Source organism: Phalangium opilio, unplaced genomic scaffold (genome assembly GCF_054372755.1).
Source record: "Phalangium opilio isolate 3A_F unplaced genomic scaffold, DU_Popi_V2 ptg000105l_1, whole genome shotgun sequence".
NCBI lineage: Eukaryota > Metazoa > Arthropoda > Arachnida > Opiliones > Phalangiidae > Phalangium > Phalangium opilio.
Window position 1 is genome coordinate 7,240,046 of NW_028324207.1, and position 27,984 is coordinate 7,268,029.

Genomic DNA, 27,984 nt, shown 5'->3' on the forward strand with positions numbered 1-27,984 from the left:
CCGTTGCTACGTACGTCATCAGAGACTTAGCTACACTAACCCCACCTTCAGTCAACTCTTCAACTAATTTAAATACATTGTTCTTTTATCGGACTTAGTAACTCATCGTGAAAGTTGGGAATTCGATGTGTAACAGCCCTACCGTTGATAAAATACTCTCTTTAGACAATGCGCAATAGGAACTGCGCAAGTTCGAATTACGGTGCTTATGCGATCTGAGCTTTTGGCTTTTTTCCTGATATTTTTGGTATTGAATTGCAAATATTAATTCCATAGTAGAATATGTTCCATTTTTAATTTGTCTCTTGTACACACGCATTTACGCATTTGATGAAAAGTGCAGTTTCGAAAGATGCAATGTTGCATACTTTCACAAGCAGGAAGTCAAACAAAACGTAGTGTGCTTCAGATAAGTCAAAGTTTTGACACATGTGAACAAACATTTTAACAACAATTGACCAAAATTGGATAGTCGACCATATTTTTTTCTGATCATTCATTTTTTATTCATACCATTCAACGTCTGTTCACATAACCCTACTATTTCTCTCAACTCAAGTTGACTTATCTATTTGAGTCAAAATATTTTTAGTCGAAAACGGCTTATATATTCAATAAATTTAGGAGTTTGGATCGTTTCCCTTATGATGTACGAAGATATGAAAAGTAGAAACCAAAAAATAAAAGTGTTTTGTTTTAAAATTAACGAGAACAAATTGACAGACGCGCCCAGAGTTACTTAATCCAAGCAAGAAGCATCGATATATTTTATCCAATTTTTCTTTTCTTCCCCTGGAATGTTTTTTTTTCTCCTTTCATCCTTTAGTCTGCTTATAATCTCTTATAAAAAGTTTTTCTCTTGGCGATAGTGAGCAGTAACACTCCTTGTCTTAATCTCACCCTGACTTAGTCACCCCGAGAACTTCTTAATAATGGAATAAGTGCATTACACCACTAAGTTCCTGTGTCTGAATAATATCTGTCTCTTTCTCGGCCTGCAGCCTACACTCCATCAAACTGGTATTAAACTATAAGGGAAAATGCAGCCATGATATGTTCGATCCTTTTTCTTATACTTTTATTATAAAAAATCTCGCCCCGTTTGCCGGGGAGGGGTTAGTTCTGTGATTTTCTCCCCCAAAATTACTTATACAAGAGGGTCTTCGACACTTGATATATTGTCAAAGCTACAGCATGGTTAGTGGTCGGCGTTTGGACAAGATAATCCACAGAATTTTGGTTAATCAGTTATCCATGGATAATAATCAGATAATTATTCGTGATTACATTGCATTAATCATAGACTTCCCGTGGATAATTTCAAATTATGGATAAAGATAAAACAAACAGATATTATCCTATTCAAATGCCGACCACTAAGCATGGTTCATTTAAAAAACCAGTTCGTCTTTTACCCAAGTTTTATATTGAAACGTAAAAACATTGCTATCGTAAGGTGTGGAAAATTAACGCGTGATTCGTGTAAAAAAAACACAGGTTTGAGTTAGAGGTAAGATATATCCACCATTAAAAGAGAGGTCCAATGCTAAAAATTCAACCCAAGCTATACGTCTCTCTTAACCACAAGAGGCACCATTTGCGACACAAAATTCTCTCAAGGAATTTTGGAGCCCAATCTCTTGGGTGGGTGTAAAAAAATGGAAGAGACGTTCCATCAAACAGCCTCAGATGGATACTTCAAGGTTTCATGAGCTTATGATAAACCCCTACTCGCAAACCTTGGCGCCACTCTAAAGAACAAAAAAATCCCCTTAGCCCAATTGTTTATGAAGGGAACGTTGTTGGCTTGGCCCTTCTCTTTCGCCCCAATACAAGGACCAATATTAGAACATGGAAGGGGACCCGCTCTCATCCCCGACGTCTCTTCTCTACCCTAATTGTTGTAGTAAAAGCCTACCTGAAGATAATCCAATTAACTATCGGGCACCGACGGGGAAGTATATCGGATAAGCTTTTTAGTAAACTCGATTTGAACGTACGGCTGTCCTGGTTGGCTTGGCACCTCCATGGAAAGTTACAAAGAGTACTGTCAAGCTTAATGAAATTGGTTTAAATTAACAATGAGTTTTAGCTTATAACTAACTAGCTAAGCTACTCGGCGTTCCTCGGGTGTTTTAATGAACTGAAAACTGAAAAGTTTTTTCCTCGCTATGTACACAATAAATTCTAAATTCTAAATAGAAATAAATATGAAATATCGGTATGATTTTAACAAATATCAAATTGAATAAAACCAGCAGTGAGAGGAGACTAGAAGTGAAGGGCTCTAGCATTGGTAATAGATCCAGGCATTAGTGAACAAATTTGAGGATTTTACGCCGCTTCAAACTCTCCTACGCTAGAGAGAAAAAAATTGGTCGAGTTCCAAAAAAAGTCTTATCCCCTTCCCCTCAACCTAAAGACGCGGAACACGGACGCGAGTGCTTGACTATAGTTCGGCCGTCTACCACCGCGAGCGTCTCACGTTTTGGAGGAGAAATTCTGAAACCGCCACTAGAGGGTCAACCGTTGGTGTGTTATCAAGAATATTCACTTTCGCCGAGTGAAGAATTTGGTTAGCTCAGTACTTCTAGTCTCATCTCACTTCTGATAAAACCATGCTTTTTTAGTGTGTTAATCAAAATGTTAAAATCTTCTTAACAGACTGATTGACAAGGTATAAAAATTCAACCAAACCATTGTGTTACTGATTCCAACCATACAGTTCAGTCTAATTCGGTAACTCCATCGTCGGGAAAGCAGAAACACGTCATGAATGGTGAAAACCCTTCACATTTTCATGATAACAAAATAAATTGGGAAGATTATTAGTGGTCGGCATTTGGATAGGATAATATCTGTTTGTTTTATCTTTATCCATAATTTGAAATTATCCACGGGAAGTCTATGATTAATGCAATGTAATCACGAATAATTATCTGATTATTATCCATGGATAACTGATTAACCAAAATTCTGTGGATTATCTTGTCCAAACGCCGACCACTAAAGATTATACGCAATCATTCAACTCATATTCAAATTGTCTCTGAAAATAATTGTTCAGATTGATTGAGTCAGGAAAGCAGAAACACACCATCAACATCTAAATAGTTTTTTAGTTATTTGTATGAAAATAATGTGGGAAACTTTAACATAAAATAAAAAGTTTCATCTGATATGCAGATGATGTCTTAAAATAGGTTTTCGCACTATCTTAAAATACGAATTTCATGCATGTGGCTGATGCTTAAATGAAACCTATATATAAAAAAGGCTGCCATGTCGTAACGTTTGACATCTGTTAAAAAATGGAGGCATATATAATAGTTAAAGCATTCGTGTGTGCCTAAGAGTTGGGGAAAGAAACGAGATGTAGAGAGAGAGAGAGAGAAGTCCAGGAAAAGTTGAAGACATTTTAATCCGATCGGATGTTGTCGCCCGAACTTTGAAAAAGAGTATTTTTCCCCGCGAATAAAGCGACTTGTCGTCTCGGATATTCTATTATCATGGAGATCTCTCTTGGAAGATGGAAGTCCAACTCCCATAGCTTCTCTTCGTCTCCTTCAAGTCTGATAGGTTGCACCAAGAGCCAATCAACGCGGGTTCGCTTATTTAAAGGGAATGAGAAGCTTCGTTTAAAAAACCTCTGATTTATATAGCAAAAGATAGAATTAATTTCTGTGAATTCATAAATATCAAGCTTTTAATTCTCCAATTTCTGGTTATTTGGCAATATACATTTGAAAATGCTTCATATGATATTATTTGAAAATGCTTCATATGATATTATTTGAAAATGCTTCATATGATATTATTTGAAAATGCTTCATATGATATTATTTGAAAATGCTTCATATGATATTATTTGAAAATGCTTCATATGATATTATTTGAAAATGCTTCATATGATATTATTTGAAAATACTTCATATGATATTATTTGAAAATGCTTTATATGATATTATTTGAAAATGCTTCATATGATATTATTTGAAAATGCTTCATATGATATTATTTGAAAATGCTTCATATGATATTATTTGAAAATGCTTCATATGATATTATTTGAAAATGCTTCATATGATATTATTTGAAAACGCTTCATATGATATTATTTGAAAATGCTTCATATGATATTATTTGAAATCCTCTTTTTATGAAAAGCTAAAACGTTTCCCCGTAGGCTGACGTCACAGATATATTTTTCACGTGAGATGGTGCCACTCTCTCCGCTATCAGACCCAGAGTTTAGACAGGCGAGAAGCTCGAGACGCGTATAGGATTCCCGCGCTTTTTTTCCTCGCGTCATAGTGATGCCATCAAACGGGCGAGCAAGCTCGACAAGACAAAATTATTGATATATCGAAACTGAGTTTTCTTGAATTTTCAATGGGAAGACCATACTGGGAGCGTATTTTTTGAATTGACAGGGACTATAGTCTGTCAAACGAAAGAAGAGCCCTGAGAAATTTGTCCAAATTGGTGTCGCCACCATCGACCCCATAGTACTTTATCAACTTTTGTCAATAGTCGTCTGTAATATAGTCTGCTGTATGACAAGTACTTTAACTTATGTCATTAAAATATATTGCAATGCTAATTCAACAAAGATAAAACTGGTGTCTTGTCGTTAATTTTGTTTTATATTCTTTAATACTCGATGATAGTAAAAAACCATGAAACATAAACATATTAAATATATATTGCAAAATGTATTGGTTCTATTGCGATTAAGCCTATCTGTTTATAGCAGACTATATTACAGACGACTATTGACAAAACAAAACAAGTTGATAAAGTACTATGGGGTCGATGGTGGCGACACCAATTTGGACAAATTTCTCAGGGCTCTTCTTTCGTTTGACAGACTTTAGTTAAAATTATAATGACGACTTTCTGAATCTTTCTGTGATTCATTGAACGATGCAAAAAAATTGTAGTGTCGTATTTGAAGATGTAAAAATAAGCGACAAACACTGTAGTACCGTTCTCTTAAGAAGGTGGACTACATTTTATCTGTCACCAAGACGTCCTGTAGACCATTCCTGTTTTAATCGACTCTTTAGAAAATCAGCCTAATTCCTCGGTGAAAAACTGAAAAATAGAACCAATAAGAATAATTGAAATAGTTTATTTCGTTTAAATTTGGATTTCAAGACATAAGGGAAAGATGAAATGTATTAGTCCGCAATGTTAAATCATTTATTGCTGATGAATTTAGTTTTATACTCCTAGTTGATTTACTCTTGGTGATTGTACATAGGGACATAGACGGGGGTCTGCGTGTCAAAGGAAAGGGACTTACCATTAGTTCTTTACAAGGTTCCTCTTTTCCCTCTTGGTCTAGTCTTCTGGTGGCTGATAGCCTGGGCATGCGGCAGCACCCACTCCAACACGTTTTTGTTCGATTCCAATGCGTAGCGACATTCCATTTTGTGTCAGTGGGTTTCAACCCTCGTGCCCTGGTTGGTCGAGTCTCGAGCGACCGAGGTTCCGCCGATAAGTTTTTTGTTAATGTCATCAAGTCCCCCTTTTTGCCTTCTCCCATTATTCCCTTCAACAATGCCACTACTTCCTTTCCCAACTTGGTTAACGTTAAGAATAGATAGTTAGGTTTCGACCCCACTCGCTTAAGTTATTCTCTGGCACGTTTCGACGTCTTCGAAGCAAACCGCGACAAGTCAAATTTTTGTTGCTCAGGATTCTGACCAATTATATCCCAACTGTTTTTAAATAAACCGTATTTTCTAAAGATACGTAAGCTTTATGTAAATATTTTTAGTATCGTTGGAAAGCGTAATAGGCTGTAAATAATTTTTTCTGTATTTTTTTTAAATTTATGATTTTTATGTTTGTTTTGTAATTGTAAATTCATATGCATTTGAACCTTATTTTCTCGACCAATGAGGGCTTTGTTTAAATAAGTAAACGTCATAACAGACTGGTAATCAACACTAAGTCTTAGTTTTATCCGATTTCATTGAAATTTGGTATAATTTTTCGTTATGTTACATAGATGGGCTTTACTGTTTTTGAGGTTGATAATTCTAGAAATTGTGGTCATTCTTATGTGCTACTTTTAAGTTTTTACCTCTCCGAGTGACGTATGTCACGGAGAGGTTCTAATTTCGACGTGTGTGTCTGTCTGTCTGTCTGTCTGTCTGGCTGTTGTTATTGACTTACACCCCAGGGGACCGCGTTCGCAGTTTCCGAATCGAAGCAAATGTGTTCGCTATTTCCGGACCGCATTCACAGTTCCCGGAAAATTCAAAACTTGAGGCTATCCACAATTCAACTGACCACTATTACTTAATCTGACTAGTCAATTGTCCATTCCACATGGACACCAGTCTGTACACACTGGCTTCTAACACCAACATCTTCTGGTCTTTGTTTTTGTCCATCCCCCATGGACACCAGTCTGTACATACTGGCTTCTAATCACCACCATCCTCTGGTCTTCGTCCATTCCACATGGACACCAGTCTGTACATACTGGCTTCTAATCACCACCATCCTCTGGTCTTCGTCCATTCCACATGGACACCAGTCTGTACATACTGGCTTCTAATCACCACCATCTTCTGGTCTTTGTCCATCCCACTTGGACACCAGTCTGTACATACTGGCTTCTAATCACCACCATCTTCTGGTCTTCGTCCATTCCACTTGGACACCAGTCTGTACACCTGGCTTCTACTCCATCGTCATCGTTGGGTTTAAGACATTCGCGGCGATCAGCTAGGGTTACGAGAAACGTCTAGCCTCCCTAAGGTGGCATCACCACCAAAGGTTTTCGCAATTGCGGTTGTTCTTGCTTTTAGCTGTAGTTCGACACCCTTATATACTACCTATTTCAGTGAGGCGAAGCAACCGGCGTATGCTTCATTTCAAACGCCAATATTAGTCAAGTCTCTCAAGAATGTTTAATTGTTCTTTTTTAAAACGATGTAACGTTCAATAAGGCGAATAACTAACGAAGAAAATATTAAATATTAATTATGTTCATTTTAATATTTAAGATAATCTTGTTTCTCAATTCAAAATTAATACGGAAAGAGTTAAAAAGCAGTCTATGGTTTTGTCTGTGTGTGTCCGTCCGTTGTTACAGTAGTGTGCTGCGTTAGAAGTTCGTTTTGTTTTGATGTGTACAGGAATCCTACAGAACCATAATATTCCCTTTATCCTTAATATAAAGTGAATATGTGGAAATATTTTTCGTAATTATGATGCATTTAGTACTTTTGTAGCTTTAAAGCTCTATTTCATTTTGATATTCCAAAAAGTTTTTTTAATATTATTATTTAAAATGGATGTTTATATATTACCTAAGCTATACTACATCTGTTTATAGCATAATCCTTTCTAAAGTGAATACAAGCACAACGCTACTATGTTGGTCAAATGAACTTTTATTTGTCAATAGGCCTAGTGAAACAAAAAGTAAACGCTTGGGTTTGGATTCCGTTTCTGTAATGCAGAGACATTAACGGTTCAGAGTGAGCCGAAAGTTAAGTACACTTTAGGCTTAGATATTGTAATCATGTTGGAAATCTGGGCCGCGTTCAGCAGAGCCCAGCGCTGTTAGCAGTGTCCTACATAACGGGATTTTGTTTTCGAATTTTGACGTCACGGTGCTTAGCGCTGAGCTAGCGCGGTGTTCAAAGAAAATAGTCGGCTTTTTGGATAACGTGACGTAAAACGTGTAGTTCTCAGCTTGGCGAAAAAACCATGAATGAATTAATACAAATAGCTCTATGGGACTATAGCTATTTAATTGGCGTGAAACCAGTTGATCACGCGAGAATTTTGAGAGATATGCTAGTTTCTAATTTTAATTATAAAAGTTGTTATCTATCTCTATAAATATGTTATCATACAATTTTTGTTAAGCCTTGGTACCTTGCACGCTTTATTGCGCTAGCGTCATTTATAAAACGCCGATGACCGGAGAAAAGCTATGACGACAGAGCTCACCGGTAAACATTTCCAAAATCCGCTGTCTTTTTTGGTGAGCTCTGCTGAACGCAGCCCAGACCAGTGAAAGGTCTGATCGTAATCGAATAATAGCTTCGTGTTTTCATGCTTTTTATGGTACGCATTTACTTTCAGTGTGTGTAGCCACAAATAAGCTTTGGTGTTATGTAACGTTAACAGTCATGTTGACAAACTAAGAAAATCGTTGAGGTGAAACGAGAGGATAGTGTTTATATGGCAACCCTGTTGTGAATATGGCTTTGAACATAGAGGGCATACAGTTGAGGAGTAGAAAATTGGGCCTTTACAAACACGTAAAGGTAGTATCCCTCTCTTCATTTCCCGTTTCTCCCCCATCGGATGATTTTAATGTGTACAAGTATATCATTATTGGATGTAAAATGTCGTCTGATTTACAGTACATTTGCTATGCTTTGTATACTGCTTAAATATTTCATAAATTTTAACTTAAGAAACATTTCCATATCTGGGTAAATAAGTTTGTAAGTAGTCGTCTTGACTCGGAGAGGTAATATTTTGGTTTTCCCAACTTGTTTTCTGTTGTAGCCGCTACAGAATGGGGCAGTTGAAAAAAATGTTTTTTAGATCTGATAATTTTTTATGGCTTCAATTCATTAAAAAATATTTAATTTAATTAAAATGCTATACTGCCAATAATTGCAAATAGTTTTCAAAAATGGTTTTTTATCACATTTAAAGGGACTGCAAAGAAGGCACCGGTGGGTGTGTAAAAATTATTTGAAATACGTCACAGACATCACGTGATGCCAAGATCCTCATGCATTGAAACTGGTCATCTAGTCCTTGTTTTTCACGAGATTGCAGCGCCAATTCCATGAAGTGGTAGTTTTCGAAATGAAAGGAACTAAGTTTCTTTGAACCACGTGCCTCTGACGTCTTTCAAATAATTTTTACCCACCCGCCGTTGCCTTCTTTACAGTCCCTTTAATGCTACCGAAAGTGTTAAAAGAGCAGCCGCTAGTTGGCGCTCAAAACCCATTGTTATAGAGACCAGTTGATTATTTTTTACTTTATATCTCTAAATGAACCTGAAATAGTTTTTTCAGGAATCTTGGCATGAACAATCCATATCGGACTGTTTTTTAACTTCTAGAGCTTGGCCTACGAATTAGTTCACAAACAAAAAGCAATGATTGAGGATATGAAGTTTCTACTTTCCTTTCTTACAACAAAGCTGTTCCTAATTCGTATCCTCGGTTTCTGTTTTTGATGGTGTTCTATGGTATACACATATTATTGTGTAATGATTTATAGACCAAAGTATAGTAAATAGGCGAAAAATTATTTCAAAAGGCTTTTTTTAATGAAACGATATGGGGAACGAGTCATGTTGCCAATAACTGGAAACATGACTTGTTCCCCATTGGTTTTTTCCCAAAGATGGACTTTGCCTTCATTTTTGGTCTATTGACGCTACTCTGTGTTTTGGTGTGTCGGGTGGTAATTTTATTTCAAGTTGAAAAAATTGGTGGACTGAACCATGGTTACCTTTTGTATTTTCAGTTCAAGTTTCGGAGGAAAGAGAATCTCAAAGGATACCGTTTGGGAATCGTGAATCATGTGGTAAGTCGAAACATTTGTTCAATCTTTCACGGGTTAATAATACCGGTGTCTTTTCAAAGACAATCTCATTAGAATACAATGTTAACTTCCAAAGTGGCTAGGTTTTCATTGTGATATTAGATTCTTCTTTATATTGCCACTCATTTTTCTCATTAGAATGAACATACCTAATTCAGGCCCATAAAATTGTTGTAATATTTCATAACCTAAAACCGAGAGTTAATTCTGAATGTGGATTTTTCAATGTACGATGTATATTTTAATTGTTTTACAAGTTTAAAGTCAGGAAAAATGTCTGGGTGAAGGTTTTTTTTTTCATTTCGGGATAAATTTCCAATTTTAGCAAGTTTTCCCCATAAAATTAGGCCTAAACAAATTATTACTTGTTGGTAATATAACTATAGTCTGTCAAACGAAAGAAGAGCCCTGAGAAATTTGTCCAAATTGGTGTCGCCACCATCGACCTCATCAACTTGTTTTGTTTTGTCAATAGTCGTCTGTAATATAGTCTGCTATAAACAGATAGGCTTAATCGCAATAGAACCAATACATTTTGCAATATATATTTAATACGTTTATGTTTCATGGTTTTTTACGATCATCGAGTATTAAAGAATATAAAACAAAATTAACGACAAGACACCAGTTTTATCTTTGTTGAACTAGCATTGCAATATATTTTAATGACATAAGTTAAAGTATCTGTATATAGCAGACTATATTACAGACGACTATTGACAAAACAAAAAAAGTTGATAAAGTACTATGGGGTCGATGGTGGCGACACCAATTTGGACAAATTTCTCAGGGCTCTTCTTTCGTTTGACAGACTTATAGGACTGTTCACGAGCCGAGCGAAGCGAGCTTTTTAAAAGCTCGGCTCGGTTCGAGTCAAAAAAACGGCGGCTCGGCTCGACTCGAGCCGAGCTGGGTCTTGGCTCGGCTCTAGCTCGGCTCGGCTCGAAAATGATCGAGCCGAGCCGAGCTGGCTCGATTAATATATACATATTTAAAAACATTTGCTACTACCAACGTCAAACTTGAGAACGACTATAAATGCCATCCCACGTTTAGGAATGTAGTGGTTCAGTAAAACCCGCGCGGTAAAATATGCTCAAAGTTAGAGACGAGAGATTTTTCCCGCGCTTTATTTCATGTAAAAATACAACGGAACGCTATTGTTGGAGATAATAAAGACTAAAAGGAAAGCACTATATTAGTGACTAAGCTCGCGAGTCATAGTGGCTCGATACCTGTCGGCTCGGCTCGGCTCGACCATAAAAAAGCTCGTTCGTTAAAGGGAGACTCTCAGCTGAAAATCTTAGTACCGTGTTTTATTTTTTCCTGGTTTGTTTTAATGAAATATGAATTCTCTAATTTTTTCTGATTTTTCAAATATTTTTTTCAATGAAAATAATTTTTTTTAAAATTTGTTAGGCTTAGCAATGGGTTTCGATTTTAGCACACTTACCTACCGGCCAATAAAAACCTCTTTAGGAATAGAGACAAATCAACCAATCCCGTGAAGTTTAGAGAATATTTAGTCAAATAGGAAAAGCTGAATTTCCAAGGGCGGGAAATAAGTATTTTTTTAGAGTGGCCTCGTCACTATTGACTCCCTGGGACCCGTCGTCTGCTAAAGTTTGAGGACGCTAGTAATTGTGTTGTAGCTTGACTCTGCTATGGTTTAAAAGATGGTTTTTTTAATTTTTTCAATCCCGAACGTCACAAAGAACACGGATCTTCCCATTCCTAAGACTAATAACTAGACAATCAGATTATCAGATATACAAGAAAATTACGACACGCCGCATTTTAATATAGTAAGCTTAAGAGAAACATTTGAGTGTAAGTGAAACGTAAAAGCATGAACCTGCTAATTATTAATGTTCCTTATCCGCTATTCGTTAAATGATCAAACCCGCGCCTTTCTTTTGAGTTCTGAAAAGTTGAATATGGATTTTCGAATCTAATGCAGACGACGTAAATGAGACTCGAGCACTCGACTAAGAAAATTCTTTGGGGATTGCCTCTCATAAATCGCGGGCGCTGATTGGCCGGTAGGTCGCTTTACCAAAATTCAAATGCATGTTTTGGATACAAAACTTCAATTATTGTTTAATACTATAAATAGCGCTTTAAAAAAATCAGAAATAATTCAATTCGGCATATTTCAACATAAGGAATCAAAATAAAAATACTTAATTTTTGCCAATAGTGTCCCTTTAATTAATCGAGCCGCAAAAGTGGCGGCTCGGTTCGGCTCGAACTTGGCTCGCTCGTCACGAGCCCGAGCTGGTTCGAGCTCGTGAACAGTCCTAAATATAACGCATGAAATTAGGGTTTTTTTTTTGTGGACACGAACTTGTTTTTCTAACTCTACTGCAAATTTTAAACTAAATACAATTTGTGATAAGTCTCGAGATAATATACGAAGATGGCGTTATCAAGTAACATTTCCTGAGAAAGGAAATCCAATATAAAATTAAGAGCTTGAATCGAACTACAGTTTTCTAGTCCAAAGGCAAATTTAGTCTTCATCAAACACTAATATTTCGTTTTTAAGTCGACTGTATACTTAAAATGAACTATAATTACAGTGTATGATTTGTCTCGAGATCAGACACGGGTAATGTAATCTTAAATAAACGCCATGATTAGAGGCAAAGCCTGTGATTACGTATTAGCACCTAAAAGGATGGTTAGTACATCTCTCTTACCAAATTTCAATGTAGTTTTTAGTATAAACACCACTTCAAAGATGATGTATTTATGTGTGGGGTCGCCTCTAGAATCAAAATTTGCAATTTTTCTCTTTAATCTTGGGCAGGGAAGTAGCAACAAAATTGCAAGAGTGAGAGAAGGGGAACTTTGAAATATAATAGTTTTTACCCCGCGTTTTTTCCGCGGTGGAAACTTTTCACAATTTTTTTTTTTTTTTTTTTTGGTGAAACCTTCCCGAACGTTCGTATCATTTTGACTTTTCGTCCCTCGAAATTCGAAAATGTGTTTGCCGATTGAATTTCAGAAATATCTCCAGTATTTAAGGCCTAGAATTCTCTACTCTGTAAAAAAGAAACTTAAAACGGGTTTTCGTAGAGGAGCTTCGGTGTCTAAACCACGCTTGTAATCTTCCACCATATATTTTCGGTACGAAGCACTTTTTATTTCGGTTTTACACTTTTCGGGCTCGTACGATGGGGAAACGGTTCTACGGTTTTGGGGTTATCCACGTACAGGGTTTTTTACGTTTGTATCCTCTGTATTTTGCTTGCCTGGATTGGTTTCAATCGGGCAGTGTCTTTCATGACGTAGACAGGATAATAGAGAGCTTTCAGTTGGAGGAGAAGCTGAGTTTCGTGGCATAATTTACGCTGCCATATTGGTGGGTTTAAAACAGGAATAATGCTGAGGCCACCCAATATGGCTACCAGAAGAGCGGTAAGACTTGGGAGGGTGTGACGTACTACTATCCCGTCTGAAAGCTCTCTATAAGGGTAAGTTACGCCTTAAACATAATGATTTGGAATTTTGCAATCACAGCCTGCTGGTGAAATACACTTACAATGTCGCAGAAAATGTATCCGATTACATTAATTAGAAGCTAAAGTTTAAATAAATCGACGTTCTTCTCTGCAATTGCAAAGCCATTCCTACTACTCATTATGAACTTTCCAAATAACCAATCTTGGCCATAAAACAAGAGGAATGGAGAAATATTCGAGTTCACTTTGATCTTCAACACTGAGGACCGCCGTGACGCGTGGAAAGACGAGTAACGCATCCTTACTACTCGGGAATCGGCAAATAGTCACTCGAGATATCCCAAATACCATCCACTGGCTTTAAATCCATCCTCACTAACAGATATTCGGCTATTAGTCAGGCGCTCAGGTCTTCCCTATTACAAAACGATACATTAATTGACTTCAATCTACGCTCAATAATGGAGGATCGACGAATACCAAGTGTACCACCAACGGCTGTGCATTTACAATAATCACTTAAACACCAATTTCTAAACACCCTGTATATCATGCCAGTAGGAATGACGCTATCCGAATTGAAAAGAAATTTGTATCCCGAAGATACGTTTCGGAATTTTTAGTCTATACTCACGTTCAGGAGCGTGTTTCCAACACTACTTTATTTCTTCTGAGAGTTACAATTGTGAAATAATACGCCTAAGCTTTCCCTGTTTTATCAAATGCCGATGAACAACTATGGAATATCATAGTCATTTAAAAATCCGATTTAAAGTTATGGTTGAACTTTTTCATACCGAAAAATATTATATACTATATTTTTTAAAATGGACTTTGGAATTTTTCCGGAGTGGGATTATATATGATGAGCGTGAGATTCGACCATTTATATTATTTCCAAATGCCATGAAACTGTTTTACTTTTTTTGCCTTATTGTACCCTCGTTTACGAAAGACCACTATTTTGTGGCTGCCTGTAGAAAAAGAAGAAGAAGATGATGATGATGATGATGTTCTCGGTGCTAAACTGGGTTTTGTTCCACTGTTGTCCCTCCAAATAGACCATTCCTGTAAATACTTGTAGAGAACGAACGTGCTGAGTTTGAGAGCTTCCACCCGACTCACCAAAAGGCAACGGCAGATGGAGCCATAATTTACTACACGTGAGAGGCAAGCCAACTCACACTGCCTCTAGTGGTGTTTCTCGTTGCACCCCTACGCCCTGTAAAGTTCTATTCACCCATGTCAGTAATAGAATGTTCATAGTTCAGCATTCCATCGTTTGAACAATTTCATCTCCAACATCGTACTTAGCCACGTGCAGTGAATCGTTCACGATGGGCTACTACTTTGTAGCTAGCTGTAGAAGAAGAAGAATATGATGATGTTAATGTTGTTGTTGGTAAAGGTGGGGGCGTTAAACTGCAGAATATATTCTGGGGTTTTGTTATCTTTAAAATTCACGCTTTTCCCGATCTTTGATAAATGTTTTATAGTAGTTCAAAGTTTTCCTCGACGTTACTGCATTCGATTAAATTTCTCAGTTTAAGCTCACTGATAATTCGGTATTTTTTAGTCAAATCGCGCGTGAACCATGGGACTATCAGTTTATTTTCAGATGTAGTAGTCGTAGTAAAAGTTTAATATAACGTCTTTACTGTGGTCACCATGGAATAGCCCTTGGACCATCTTGTTTCTTCATTGTAGCAGTATTTCAAGAATGAGAAATGTAGAAAATAGTTTTTATTCTGAAAATTCAAATTTTTTTCCGAGAAACTCATGCAGCCAAAGCTTTCAGAATTTGGTCTATTATTTTTCTAGGCAAAGTCCAGTCGCATATTTTTCGCTCAATTTATTTTAACCCATTTTTCGCGTGATTGAGTGAAGCGCTGGACGAAATTACAATTTTTTGCTGCCTAGCTTTCCGGCTGTACTGTTTTGCAAACGTATTTCATTGGCTGCTCGAAACATGCAGCCACGAATCAATATTGAAGAAACCTTTTAAGAAATACAAACATTTTTGATAAAAATGTCCATATGGGCATAAATATAGATCGTAATATATTTATAAGAATAACGAATTTTTAAAAAGGGTTGAGTAGAGTCTCGTGGCAACGTATATTTTAGCTCGTAAGATCGCTACTGCGCAATTCGGCCACGAACATCATAGTCATGGTAGGGGTTAAAAGTTGTCATTGTACTTTCCTTGCACACCTGTTAGGCACAATGAGCTGATAAATTCTCGGAACTTAGGGGATTTAAAGTTGTGTAACGGTTATTTACACACTACCACACCAGACCAATCCAGTAATTACATGTAGAGAAACCAACGCGCATGGGCGTAGGGGTTCCTTCCGACTCGCCAAGACGCAACGCTAGATGGAGCCAAAATTCACTACACGCTGGAGGCTAACCAACTCGCACTGTCTCTAGCGGTACTTCTCGTTGCACATCTCTACGCCCTCTAAAGTTCTCTTCACCCATGCCAGTAATGGAACGGTCTATGGAGAAAAATGTTTGCTATAGAACGCAACAGCAGCAGAAAACGACACGAGACAACGCGCCTGTGCGTTAAATATTGGAGATTTTTCATTCATGTGACCGGCGAACTATGAGAAACTAGGCTATTTCTTCACGTGTGTCAACCTCTCCTTCTATACGTGCTCCCAGATATCAGTAGAATAGTCTCTTGGTGGTGGATACAGAAACCTCCAACTACTGCGCGATTTGATCAATGAATTCAACCATAGTAGGCCATGCTTTTGCCTTGTTCCGTTTTGAGGTGAAATCGTTTAAAGAAAGATGGTAGAGCCGTCTGTCTAATATTATCCCTCATATCCTCAACGGAAAACCCACACTTACGAATTGCTGGTTTATGATGACACTAAGCCACCGGCAGAAGAGTTAGTAACCCACAAACCGTAGATAACAACAAAAGCCGGGATAGATCTGATAAAGGCGGTTCTACAACTTTGAAACGAATTTCTTATTTCTTCCATGATTCCTTTTTAGTAAATTACGACTTCCGAACAATTCGGTTTGTTTCGGAATCGAACAAATCTGGCTTGTAACGGGGTCGTTCCTTCCCCTCCTCCCACCAAGGTCCCTTCCCCGATTGGTGACGGTGCGTAAGGGCAAAGAGAGTGAACCCTGGTAGAATTGCGGACAATCTATTAGGGAAGAAGGGTCGAATGAAAAGAAAAAAGACAGAGGAAAGGGAAAAAATTGAGGTGCAGTCACCATCGTCAACGATTAATGGGGCATTGGAAAGATTCGAGTCGGAGTGCGTAGGACTGCCTATCCGATCGAAAGAGATCGAAGACGGACTAGAAGAATATACAGTGTGGAACAGATCAGACCGCGCGTTTACAATAGACACGTTGAAACCATTTTCAACCGTTTTGGAAAAGTAGAACTATAACATAACGCCCAATTGAATTACGATGAGGTCGTAGACCTCGGTAGCTCAGTTGGTTAGAGCGTGGGACGGTAACCCAGAGGTCGGTGGTTCAACTCCACCCCGAGGTAGTTGTCATCTTTTCACCTCGTGGTGGTACACGGAATAACATCATCCGCAACCGGGAATTAGATTGGATCAGTTAACCCTATTAACTATAAATTCAATTTGAATATAACATATAGGTCTTTTGTGAGAAAATTCTAATAATAATTTTTAAAATTTAATTGCGCCTTTTCAAAAGTGGTTTAAAGTGTCTAGTGTAAAAGCGGCTTTGGATTGTAATGTAGTAGAACTGCTGACGAAAGAAATCTGTAGGTTAAATCTCAGACCTATGACACTGATATTTAGTTAGAAATAAGAATGGCTGATCTGTCTTTAAGTGTAGTAATTATTTATTATCTCATTGGATTTCACAGTGCGTACAATTACAGGGTAATAAAATTACAAGGAAACAAAGAAAACCAAAAAATCCTTGTTTTGATAAAAACATCTTGTATGCTCTGTCTTCCATCTTATTGTAGAAGTTAAATTTTTCTGTTTTTTGGCGGCAGAAAATGTGTGCTAAAAGCAAGCTTTGTCTCCTCAAAGTTTTTTATTTATCTGGACTGGAAAACATTAAGATAATCATAATTAACTACACCTGAAGTCATTCTTATTTGTAGTTCGATCATGCCATAGTTTTTTGGTCGGCAGTAAAGAAACTACAAATAAAAATGTTCATCTGATCTGTTCCACGTTGTAAACATATAGGCATATGAATGCTGGGTTTCGATTTATGACCGATATCTATTTTCCCAGAAAACAATATTTCACCGCAAAGTAAAAAAGTACCTCCGAGGTTGAGGGAGAGGGAAATCCCATGGCTTGTTTCCTAAGGACATCTTTCTGCCTTCATTCCACGGTTCAGTGATTTTTAATAAGAAACAAGATAGATAAGTAGCTTTTCTGAAGATTCCATCAGGTTTATGAAAATTAATTGAAATATATTACACAGTTCTGCAAGTTTAATACTAGAAATAGTCGTTGTTTCTAATGCCTACCTTTCAATCGTCAAGTACTTAGGTTTTACTTTAGTTATAGTCTAAGGCATGCATTTTTGATGTTTTCGTCTAGACCTAATTTTTCAATATCTACAATATCAGTAAGGATATTTATCTGAAATGTTCATTTTAATTTTAAGACGCCTAATTTCCTAGTACATAAAATAAATCCTACTGGAGTCTTTTATACCCTTAGAAAGGGTTAAAAATAGTGCATGCGCATTAGTATTTTCTTGTAAAATTCCTGGTAACAAACTGCGCATGTGCTTCGTGAATCTCTTTTGCAAGAATAGGAACGAGAGAGGTTTTGTTATAACGTCGTCTTAACAAAGGCTTAGTTATGTCGAAAGCCGAAAAGCAAATTCAAACTTCTGAAATTATAATAAGTAAGTAATGAGAGTCCCGAAACCTTTCGACCCATAGATTATGATATGGCTATGGTTGGAGTCGAAAAAGTTTCAATATAAGTCGCAGTGTGGCGCTAGAGGAGCACTGCCCTAAATGAACCAAGCGCCATATCTCCATTCTAGTCCATCTGTGTTTAATGGTCTTAGTTCAAACTAAACCTTCCAAGGTAAAACGTGTTTCACAAGTGAAAAAAAATGCCAAACTTTAATTTTACTTTTCGCTATATTTCTAATCTTCGGCGCGTTGCTAATGCGTTTTAAATTCGCGCAACAATTTTGCCTGTCTTAACTTGTTCTCTCATGAAGCTGTACCCTCTTCCTCTTATTTTAATTTGAAATCTCCGAAGGGGCTTAAGGAAAACTTTTTTATCTCTCCTTTCCTTATTTGCACACGTTAAACTATTGTATGCCTACATGGAGTAGTTTTGAAATAACCGTAGCTTCGGGTTACGTTAAGCAGCTCTGGTCGATGTTCGAAGCTCACCCCGCACCTTGTCTCTTATGAAAACCAGATATAGTCTCTTACAACCTTGTTGCGACCGTGTAAATTAGGGTACTGTTGAAAAATTACATAACGTTATCGGAAACTTCCTCACCTTATGTGTTACGCAACCGAAACGTCTTTGTAATGGACTGGAGATAGTCAAGAGTTTTCTATCAATGAAGACTTAGCCAACTCAACCAAACCACTTCTAAAGGCCTTTTAACAGGGTTGCCACGGGTTATGGAAAACCTGGAGAACCTGGAAAAGTCAGGGAATTCAAAATCGGGCCGAAAAGGTCATGGAAAAGTCAGGGAATTTGATTTTAGTGGGTAAATTTCTGGGGATAAGTCTGTATTGAAAGAGTAATGAAAATTTCTCCTCATCTTCTGTTAACAAAGAGTGAACTCAAGAGAAATCCTTAAAAATGCTGTCTAGAATTGTTTTCATAAAGTAATTGCCTATAAAAAAATCTCTTTGGCTGTTATTTAAAGTTAAGATGTTTCTTATTCATTTTGGTGCAACAAATACATTGGAAAACTTAATGTGGAGAGTATATTTAATTATAAGCACTTAAAACGTGCTGTAAACATTTACACTTCCGGCTTAAAAAGGTCAGGAAATTTGGTTCTGAAAATTCCCTGGCAACCCTGTTTAAGACGATACAACGTTTTCACTCATTTAGTTGAGTCAACTTAAGTTCAGTAAACTAGCTTGGACCTAAGAACAGAAGTTGGACAAGTTGAATCACAAAATTGATCACCGAGTAATTTTTGCTGACTCAACTTTAGACCCATTTAGTTCAGTCAAAAGTTGTCTCGTCTGAAAAGGAACTAAAGCCTTACCTGTTAGTCATGCAGTTGGTCAAATTCGGTAAAGAATTTTGACCGTGCTCAAAGAAACTACTTTCTGAAGCATATGCAGGATAATGTGCTAACAGACTTTATCGGCTTGACTGAGGTTATGTAGAGATTTTTCCCTTGTCTCGTCTCTCCTTCCGTCTCTTTAGTTTCTGTTATGAAAAAGCAAAAAGCTTTCCTCGTTCTTTTTACCTTCTCAAAGAAAGCTCTTCTCCTATTTCAGTGCAGCCTGTAAATCTAGCTTCGTCGACCATTCTTCTGATCTGCATATGCTGAAAAACCTTTCATCTCAACCTAACTGTGGCGCAAGTATGTCTTCAAAGAGAGAGTGTCATGTCTTCTTTAGAATTTTTTACCTTTTTCATTCGAAAAATCACAAGAGCCATATGTATCTACTACAATAGCAGAAGTAAGATAAGGGCTAGAAGTATCGAGGTAACCAAATTCTTCACTTGGCGAAAGTGAATATTCTTGATAACACACCAACGGTTGGCCCTCTGGTAGCGGTTTCTGAACTTTCCCTCCAAAACGTGAGACGCTCACGGTGGAAGACGGTTGAACTAGATTCAAGCACCCGCTTCGTCCGTGTTCCGCGGCTTTAGGTTGAGGGGAAGGGGGTAGGAATGTTTTTGGAACTCGACCAATTTTTTTCTCTCTAGGGTAGGCGCGATGGAAGAGGCATAAAATCCTCTAATTTTTTCAACTAGTGCCAGGATCTATTACAATGCCAGAGCCCCTTACTTCTAGCAAAGAGAATATACCAAGAGGAGCGGAAGCTTTAGCCTTTGTCAAGGCTTTTAAAATTGGTGGCTTTGAGTTTTAGGGAACTACATCCGGTTTCTCGTGATTGGCTTATTCGCTACACCTCTCATTGGCTAGAATATGTCGTCTGCATATCGACAAAATTATAGAGCCGAGTCTTAGTGTTTATGTAGCTTGATTCTGAGGTGCTTTCAAGTAATTTAAAGGAGGATATTTGTTCATCAATGTGTTCTAAAATACCGTGGTTAAAGACATTTACTTTATTAGCTTCCTCAAAGAACAATTCAATCCCTAATCTGTCTTTTATGTAAGTATCAGCACACACTCCTTCAAGAAGATACCTTTGTTATTTTGGCAATTTATTTCAACATATTTTAAACCATCCCATAGTGTTAACGACATCGTTGTCTGAGGAAGCTAACCCTACTTTAGCAGACTACGGAATAGACGACGCGAATTTCGCGATCACGTGACTCACCGGAACTAGAACCCTAAAACTCAGGGCTACCAAAAAATGCTAGAGCTTCCGCTCCTCTTGGTATATTCTCTTTGCTTCTAGTCTCATCCTACTTCTGACTATAGTAAATGTGATACGAACAATTAAGTAACCGTAAGTGGTTATTTACTATAGCTGCGATACTGATACGTTAAGTTGAATATTCTATATGACGACATGTAGCACCTGATGCAGTTTTGTCCTCTTCATAGTTAGGTATAACGCATGGGCATCAGTAACTCACATTAATTGTCCAAATCCTTTTTCTATATGCAATAATAGTAGCGCTTAGGGATAGTTAGCTTGCTTCAAAATTTCGTATGACATGTCCGGGCCTCCTGTTATGCTCCTCACTTTCCCTTTAACCTGTCAGCCAATAATTAGTTCTAGGGATTTTCGTCTAAGCCACACGGCGTGTCTAGATTAATAATCAACTAGTAGGCGTTTCATCATTTGGATCTGGGATCTATGGCAAGTCTGATATTAATAAGTTTCTGTCGTAGGTAAATGCAAACATGGTTACGATTTAAAATAACCATTATTATTGTAAAAAATATCGTGTATTCTTCTTTCCTTGAACCAAGACCCATTAAACGCAACAGTACTTAGAGGTTTTACTTGAAAAACCTATGATACTAAGAGGTTTTACTTGAAAAACCTATGATACTAATAACGCTAGTTCTTATGTTAATTCCAGTAACAATGTTGGAATATTTTTATCACCTCAGTTCAGAGACCTGCACGGGCCGAGTTTTTCAGGCCCGACCCAAGCCCGGCCCGGTTTTAGAATTTTGATTAAGCCCGAAACCCGGCCCGAGTCCGAGTACATAGTTGGTTTTTCGGCCCGGTCCGGCCCGGCCCGTTACATGCATTAACCAAGCCCGGCCCGGCCCGGCCCGACACATTGAATGAATTGAACAGGCCCGGCCCGGCCCGGCCCGTTACACGTAGTTCAGTTGTAATTTTTATATTTTTTTACATAAAATCAATGATTTGAATTCATATTTGCCTTAGCGTCGTGTATTATTTATTTCTTTTGATAATTGTTCGTTACATTTGTTCTTAGAAGCTTATACTCATTTAAATAATCTTTCATTTGAACTTTGGATTAAATGAGAATCAAGTTCGGCCCGGCCCGGCCCGGCCCGTTAACTTCCAAAATTTTAAAAGCCCGACCCGGCCCGGCCCGTTAATTTCCAAAATTTTAAAAGCCCGACCCGGCCCGGCCCGATAATTTTTCAAAAGTGGAAAGCCCGGCTCGGCCCGGCCCAATCGGGCCGGGCCTCGGGCCGGACCGGGCTTGAGCCCGGTCCGTGCAGGACTCTGCCTCAGTTCCATAAAAAGTATTTTTTTCTGATCAGTTTCAATTGAAAAATCACAAAATTGTCTGATTAAAATATTTCCGTATTAAACTTCAAGTATAATATTAGCTAATTCAACGAAAACCATAATCTCTATTTTTCAAAAAAAAAAAAATTAAAAAAATAGGTTCACCTTCCCTTAAACGAAAACATCACCATCTTTTCAAAAGTAAGGTTAGCGACGTCATTAGGTGCAAAAAAAGTCAGACGAGGAATTAAAAACATCCATGCCATGCGGAGAAAAAAGTCTCCCTAAAAATAGAACGCCTATTTTAGGTAGAAAACGCACCACCACCAAAGCTACAGTGACGATACAATATTCTAAAGACAATAGTGTAATGTTGCTTCTTTGGCGTTTCATACTGAGGTTGAAATTTATCCTCATCGGAGATAAAAGCGTTTCGAAAAAAATTCTAAAGTGTGATCGATAAAGATCATTTTTAAGCATGCGTTTTTTCTGCTCTGTTCTTCAAATTTTTAGCTGTTCCTTTTATGAAGATCCAGAGCATGTTTTTTGTAAAATTAGGCTGGGTATTTGTGAATGGTGTTTAGCCATTATAAGCGAATGTCCAGCACAACCTGCTGTACATATGAAACTGAAATTAGTTTGCTGCATAAGGACCAGAAACGTCTGTGCGCAGTTGCTCACCAATTTTCGCAGGGTACGCGCACCGCTGTACAACGTAAACAAACGAGACGGTTTTAGGAAGGGTACAAAACATATGTCTTTACACTTTAATTTCCTTGAATAACATTCACAATTCCCAAATGCGAAAATATTTATTTTTCCCACTTTTAATTGCTTTGTTAAACTCTTAAATAGATGGAAAAAATTAACATCAAACTAAATAGGACCGAGCTACCCGATTATTTGTTTACGGTGTGCTCTCTTTCTCTAAGACCTTGTCGTCTGTATCTTTTTGTTTATTTCTTTTTTTTTTCATTATTAATTTGGGACACTTTCGCAAGAAAACGGGTTAACACGGTATCGACCATTAAGATTCTGATCCGTTTTATTTAAGGTTCGTGGATCCTTATTCTTAAGTAGTTAGTGCTTATTGAGAAAGCTTTTTCCAAACCGTGGCCATCTTGTGGAAATAGTGACCCAAAATGAAAAAAAAACCTGCCTTACAGAATAACTCCAACAGATATGACTGGCTTGATAACTTATGCGTGTTTAATCGGTTTAAGTGAGTTAACGATTTATGCGAGAGATTTGTGGTTTTGATTTGTATCATGAAAGAAGCTATCAATGGACTCTTTGGCAATCCAAACTTTTTAACCAAAATCTTGCATCATAACACCGCAATCATTTTAACATGTGCATTTTCGTGATGTCATTGTCCATGTTTGGGCATTGGTTGCTCTACATACCCATTATGAGCTTAAGAATAAAGCAGAAGCTAGCTTGAAGGTTTCAGAGGTTTTTGGGGCAAAAGATGGACTAATGTAAGCTCTGTAGTTCTCCAATGAAACTCGAGAGTCTGGATCGTTTTCAATAGCGCTCGAAACGCTCCGATTTTTCTGTTATGGTTTTCAAAGGAAAGTGGATGGGGAGACTTGAGATTCGCATCCAATGTTTTTGTATTTCTTTTATGCTCTAGGCCACTTTTAAGAATCGTCTCCAAGGGAAATGTAAAACTAGAACACTAATGGTTCTACAAACAGAAACCAAAATTTGGAAAGATGTTTTTGCTTTTTAAGATCTGAATGAGCTTTACAGTAATGTAGGAAGAAAACTTGGAGAAATGCTTAGAGAAATAAAAATATTGTTCCTATGGGATCAAACATTATTGTAACGTGACTAAATTTTGCCTTTCTAATAGAAACCTTCGATTCTTCTCCAGATTTTTCTATTAGAGAGCCAGATTTATCTGTTGTAAAGCCAGCACAACGGATTTCTCAAAATTTGGCGTATAACGCCAAGGCTTAAAGACACTAGCCACTTGAATTGATTTATAACCCACCGATGGCGCTTGAAACGGATTTTAAGGCGTTATCTAAAATGAAGGCGGTAACGATTTTCGAAAGAGGTATGACTTCACGGTACCTGGGGGACAATGTTACCATTCCACGTTCTTATGGTATCCTGAATTCATTCTTGATATGATATATGCAAAATAAGATAAACATGTTTTGATGAAAAATTCCAAAATTTTTATGATACGTTGAACTTATTTTATAGTTAGAATTCGAAAGAGGTAAAAATGTTTCACAACTTTTAAACTACTAAAAACGTATGTTAAAAATCACTTTACGATGCGAAAACTCCACTCTTACAAGCCTGGTACACAAAATATCTCTACCGTAAATCTGATTTATTTCCATTTATCGGAGCAAGTATTCTCCGTTGTAGATTATAGCTTTGTTTCCTTGACACAAAAGAGAAAGAGACGGTGGTATGTAAATGTAAAAAATATCATCTGTGGAAAACGGGGCTTAATCACGATAAAATGTGAGCCCGCTGTCGGAAGATTTATCTTCTCTCTGTTTTGTCGCGTTTGTCCATGGACTGCGCTGCATCTGCAGGACGCAATCTGGCGGACTGCCCACCCGCTAGTACCATCATTTCTAGCTTATATTGATGGCCGAGAATATGACACTACTTTTCCGAAGCACTTTGTATTTCTCTCATTCTGGATTCCTCTTTCTGGTCTAGTCGGTCAGGCAATAATGTTTCAATCAAGCTGGCAAGCGATCATTGTTTAAAAGCGGCATTATGGAGCGATAGTAATAATAAATGATATTCCTCTATCCGAAACACCGAGCTTTTTATACTAAGCTTAATTTAAGTATTAAAAGCTGTGTCTGTAGGCGTTCTATGCGGTCTCCGGATGCAAAAAAAGAAACACGTACAAACACACTCTAAAATTAAACAAGCCACCACTTAATTTTGCACTGTCAAAGCTTAAAAGAAAAATATGTGAAAATTAATATCTTGAATAAAGAGGTCAAATTAATAGAGACAATTAAACACGCGTGGGCGCCCGCTCCTAGGTTTTAATTATATAGACTTCAAACTTGTTTATTAGTACAACCAGAAGTGAGATGAGACCAGAAGTACTGAGCTAACCAAATTCTTCACTCGGCGAAAGTGAATATTCTTGATAGCACACCAACGGTTGGCCCTCTGGTAACGGTTTCTGAATTTTCCCTCCAAAACGTGAGACGCTCGCGGCGGTAGACGGGCGAACTAGATTCAAGCACCCGCGTCCGTGTTCGGCCGCTTTAGGTTGAGGGGAAGGGGGTAGGAAATGTTTTTGGAACTCTCTCAGTAGTGTAGGCGCGTGGGAAGCGGCATAAAATCCTCAAATTTGTTCACTAGTGCCAGGATCTACTACCAATGCTAGAGCCCTTCACTTCTAGTCTCATCTCACTTCTGATATTACCAAAAAGGGAAAACCAGGCTGGAAGACATGAGAGTGTAGTAGTAGTCAGTGCCTTTAGGTCTGAATTTTAGGATGACGTCATGGACCATTATTAGTACAGTCAAAGGGGGATGGTAATCTGGCAGTGCTGTACTCTTTTATGAGTTTTAAATTTTTCTCACAGTTTTGGTTGAAATTTGGCTTTGAGTTTTGGAATGACGTCATGGTCTTACTAGTAGGGCTGGTCCGGACTTGTCTGGGGTATTAAAAATGGGTCATCCCTCCCCTTAATAGCATGCTGGAAGGTAGGATAAGTGATATTTTAAATAGAGTGCCAACATATTTGGATTGATGACGTCATGGTCGCCATCTTGGTGGCGGCGGTCATCTTCGATCCTTGCGAATCTGTATAGCTATTACTTACAACTCCCAAAAACCCATGTAAGAGCTTACATTCAAAAGAACCGTACACTTTTACAATTTATCGAAAAAACATTTCGGTCGCAAGAACTATAATTTATTTTCTGCAATTTTAATAGTTCGTCCGTATATTTTGAAAATATATAATTTTTCAATTTTTGTTAGGCAAGGTATTCGGTCCACTTCTTCCAATTCTACCCTTTGTCACTGGCTTGTGTTGAAATTCTGGCTCGGTATAACAGCCATGTAGCTTCTATTCCCTGCGCAAAATAAAATAAAAACTAAAGGATGGTTTAGTTGAAGGCGAGGCAGGGGAATAGATGCTGGTCCAGGAGTTATGAGTCCGACTGATAATGCTCTTCTTTTCGGTCTGTATAGTGGCGCCTCGCAAGCCTCCTCGCTTGTACATACCTCCTTTCTTTTTATCGCTTGTCGGTGTGCAGCGGGCAGATCGATGAACTGCATCCGAACATCCGTGAAGGCTCGCGTACGTCTAATCAGATTTCTTAACTGCGCCAAATAAGGTGTATTGTCCGATGAAAGTCAGCCGGTCAAAGGTCAAATCCAATCACTCGCCCTACTTTCACTTTTCTCTCTCGTTCCCCGGAAATCGTTAAGCTTCTCCTCGTCCATTCGCATTACCCTTGTGATTTTTTCAGGGAGCTGTACCCTTCATAATCAATTTCGTCAAAAACAGTATTTCCCAAACGCTGTGTCAATGTGTCGTCTGAGATTTTCATATCAATTATTAAATTTAGTGAGGAACAAGTTGGGCAACCACAATAAACCTCTTCGAGACGAGACGAGACGAGGGTTATCTACACACTTATTAGGTTTTTGTTGAATAGTAAAATAAATATAATTGATAGTCATTATTTAATCCACAGTAATTTAACTTAATTATAGTTCAGTTGTCATTTTAAACATAGCCTTTGCTAACGTTTGAATTCTAGCGTATGCCTCTTTAACAATTTTTAGAAATTTAGTGTATATAAGTTGGCCCATTCCCTATAAGGGTTAAGAAATAGCGCAAATGCGTGAACCTTTGGTGGAATACCCGCCATTGGGAAGCTAGACGTTTCTTGTAACCCTAGCCGATCGCCGCCTACAACTTAACACTAACTATGATAATGGTGTAGAAGCCAATATTGCTTTTTGTGAACTACGAACGTGGTCCGCTGTGACAGACACACAGATTGGTCCAGTGTAATACCTCTCCGTGACGTAATCATCACTCAGAGAGCTAAAAAACGTAAATGAAGATATTGGGCAAAATTCGCATAATACACTACCGAAAATATGTCCATGCCATTTTGTAGTTTTAGGTCATAATTATCTCACTGTTGCTAGAAGTCTTGCCTAGTAATTACCTTTAACACAGGCTACTAAATAAAAAGTTTCTGCCTAGGAATTTTATTTCATAAATTCTAATATTTTACAAAATAAGGATTTGAAACGAAAAGCAAAAGTTTACACTTGCTTACGCGGTTTTTCCTTGGGCTTTGGTTTAAACACAGTATCTCAAATATTTTGATTTATGTTGGTGGTTAAGGGAGCTTTTGGTAGTTTAGGATATTCTGTTGAAGTACGGTGAACAAAGAAGAACGGACCACTTATGCAAATTAATTTAACTGCACTATTTTAATATTTTCTCTAATAACATGTTTTGTCATGCCGGCTGAGTTCTGAATAAACATTAATCTAAACTAAAACAATTTGAACTTTTTCACTAGAAAGTAAAGATAAGTATCGTATTTTTCATTAACGCTTTAAATTTTAAAATCTTGAAGTTTGATCGAATTTTTCTCCTTTACTTAACACTGAAGAACTATACAGCGTGGTTTAGCAATTGCAGGAAGACCAATGGCCCCATAAAGCTAGTGACGGTTTCCTTAGATCCACCAATAGTTATACAATTGTTTGGACTTTAAGAAACGACGTGGAAATTACGGAAAAATTCGTTAAAATGTTTCGCAGAAAAACGTAACATCTCTGACACAAGCAAAATTTCTAAGCCTTGGTCTTTGAAAAACCTTGGCACCATAAAGCTTGTGGCGGTTTCCTTAGATCTACCAATAGTTGTACAATTCTTTGGACTTTACTAAATACGTGAAAATTACGGAAAATTCGTCAAAACGTTCCGTAGAAAAACGTAACATCTTTGACACTAGCAAAATTTCTAAGCCTTTCAAAATTCTAAACTTCCAATATGCATTTTTAAACTCGCTAAGCAATTTCAGCCATGGAAGATAGTAATAT

General features: G+C 37.6%; 1 protein-coding gene across 3 annotated transcripts in view; it reads left to right on the forward strand.

Annotated features, from left to right (window-relative positions):
• The window catches only part of hwt (SH2 domain-containing adapter heavyweight), a 271,876-nt gene that overhangs the window by 158,735 nt on the left and 85,157 nt on the right, over positions 1 to 27,984 (forward strand). For all 3 annotated transcript variants that reach the window (XM_089851418.1, XM_089851417.1, XM_089851419.1), the window contains exon 5: positions 9,526 to 9,585. In XM_089851418.1, the coding sequence (XP_089707544.1) occupies positions 9,526 to 9,585 (60 nt within the window). The remainder of the gene's footprint in view (positions 1 to 9,525; positions 9,586 to 27,984) is intronic.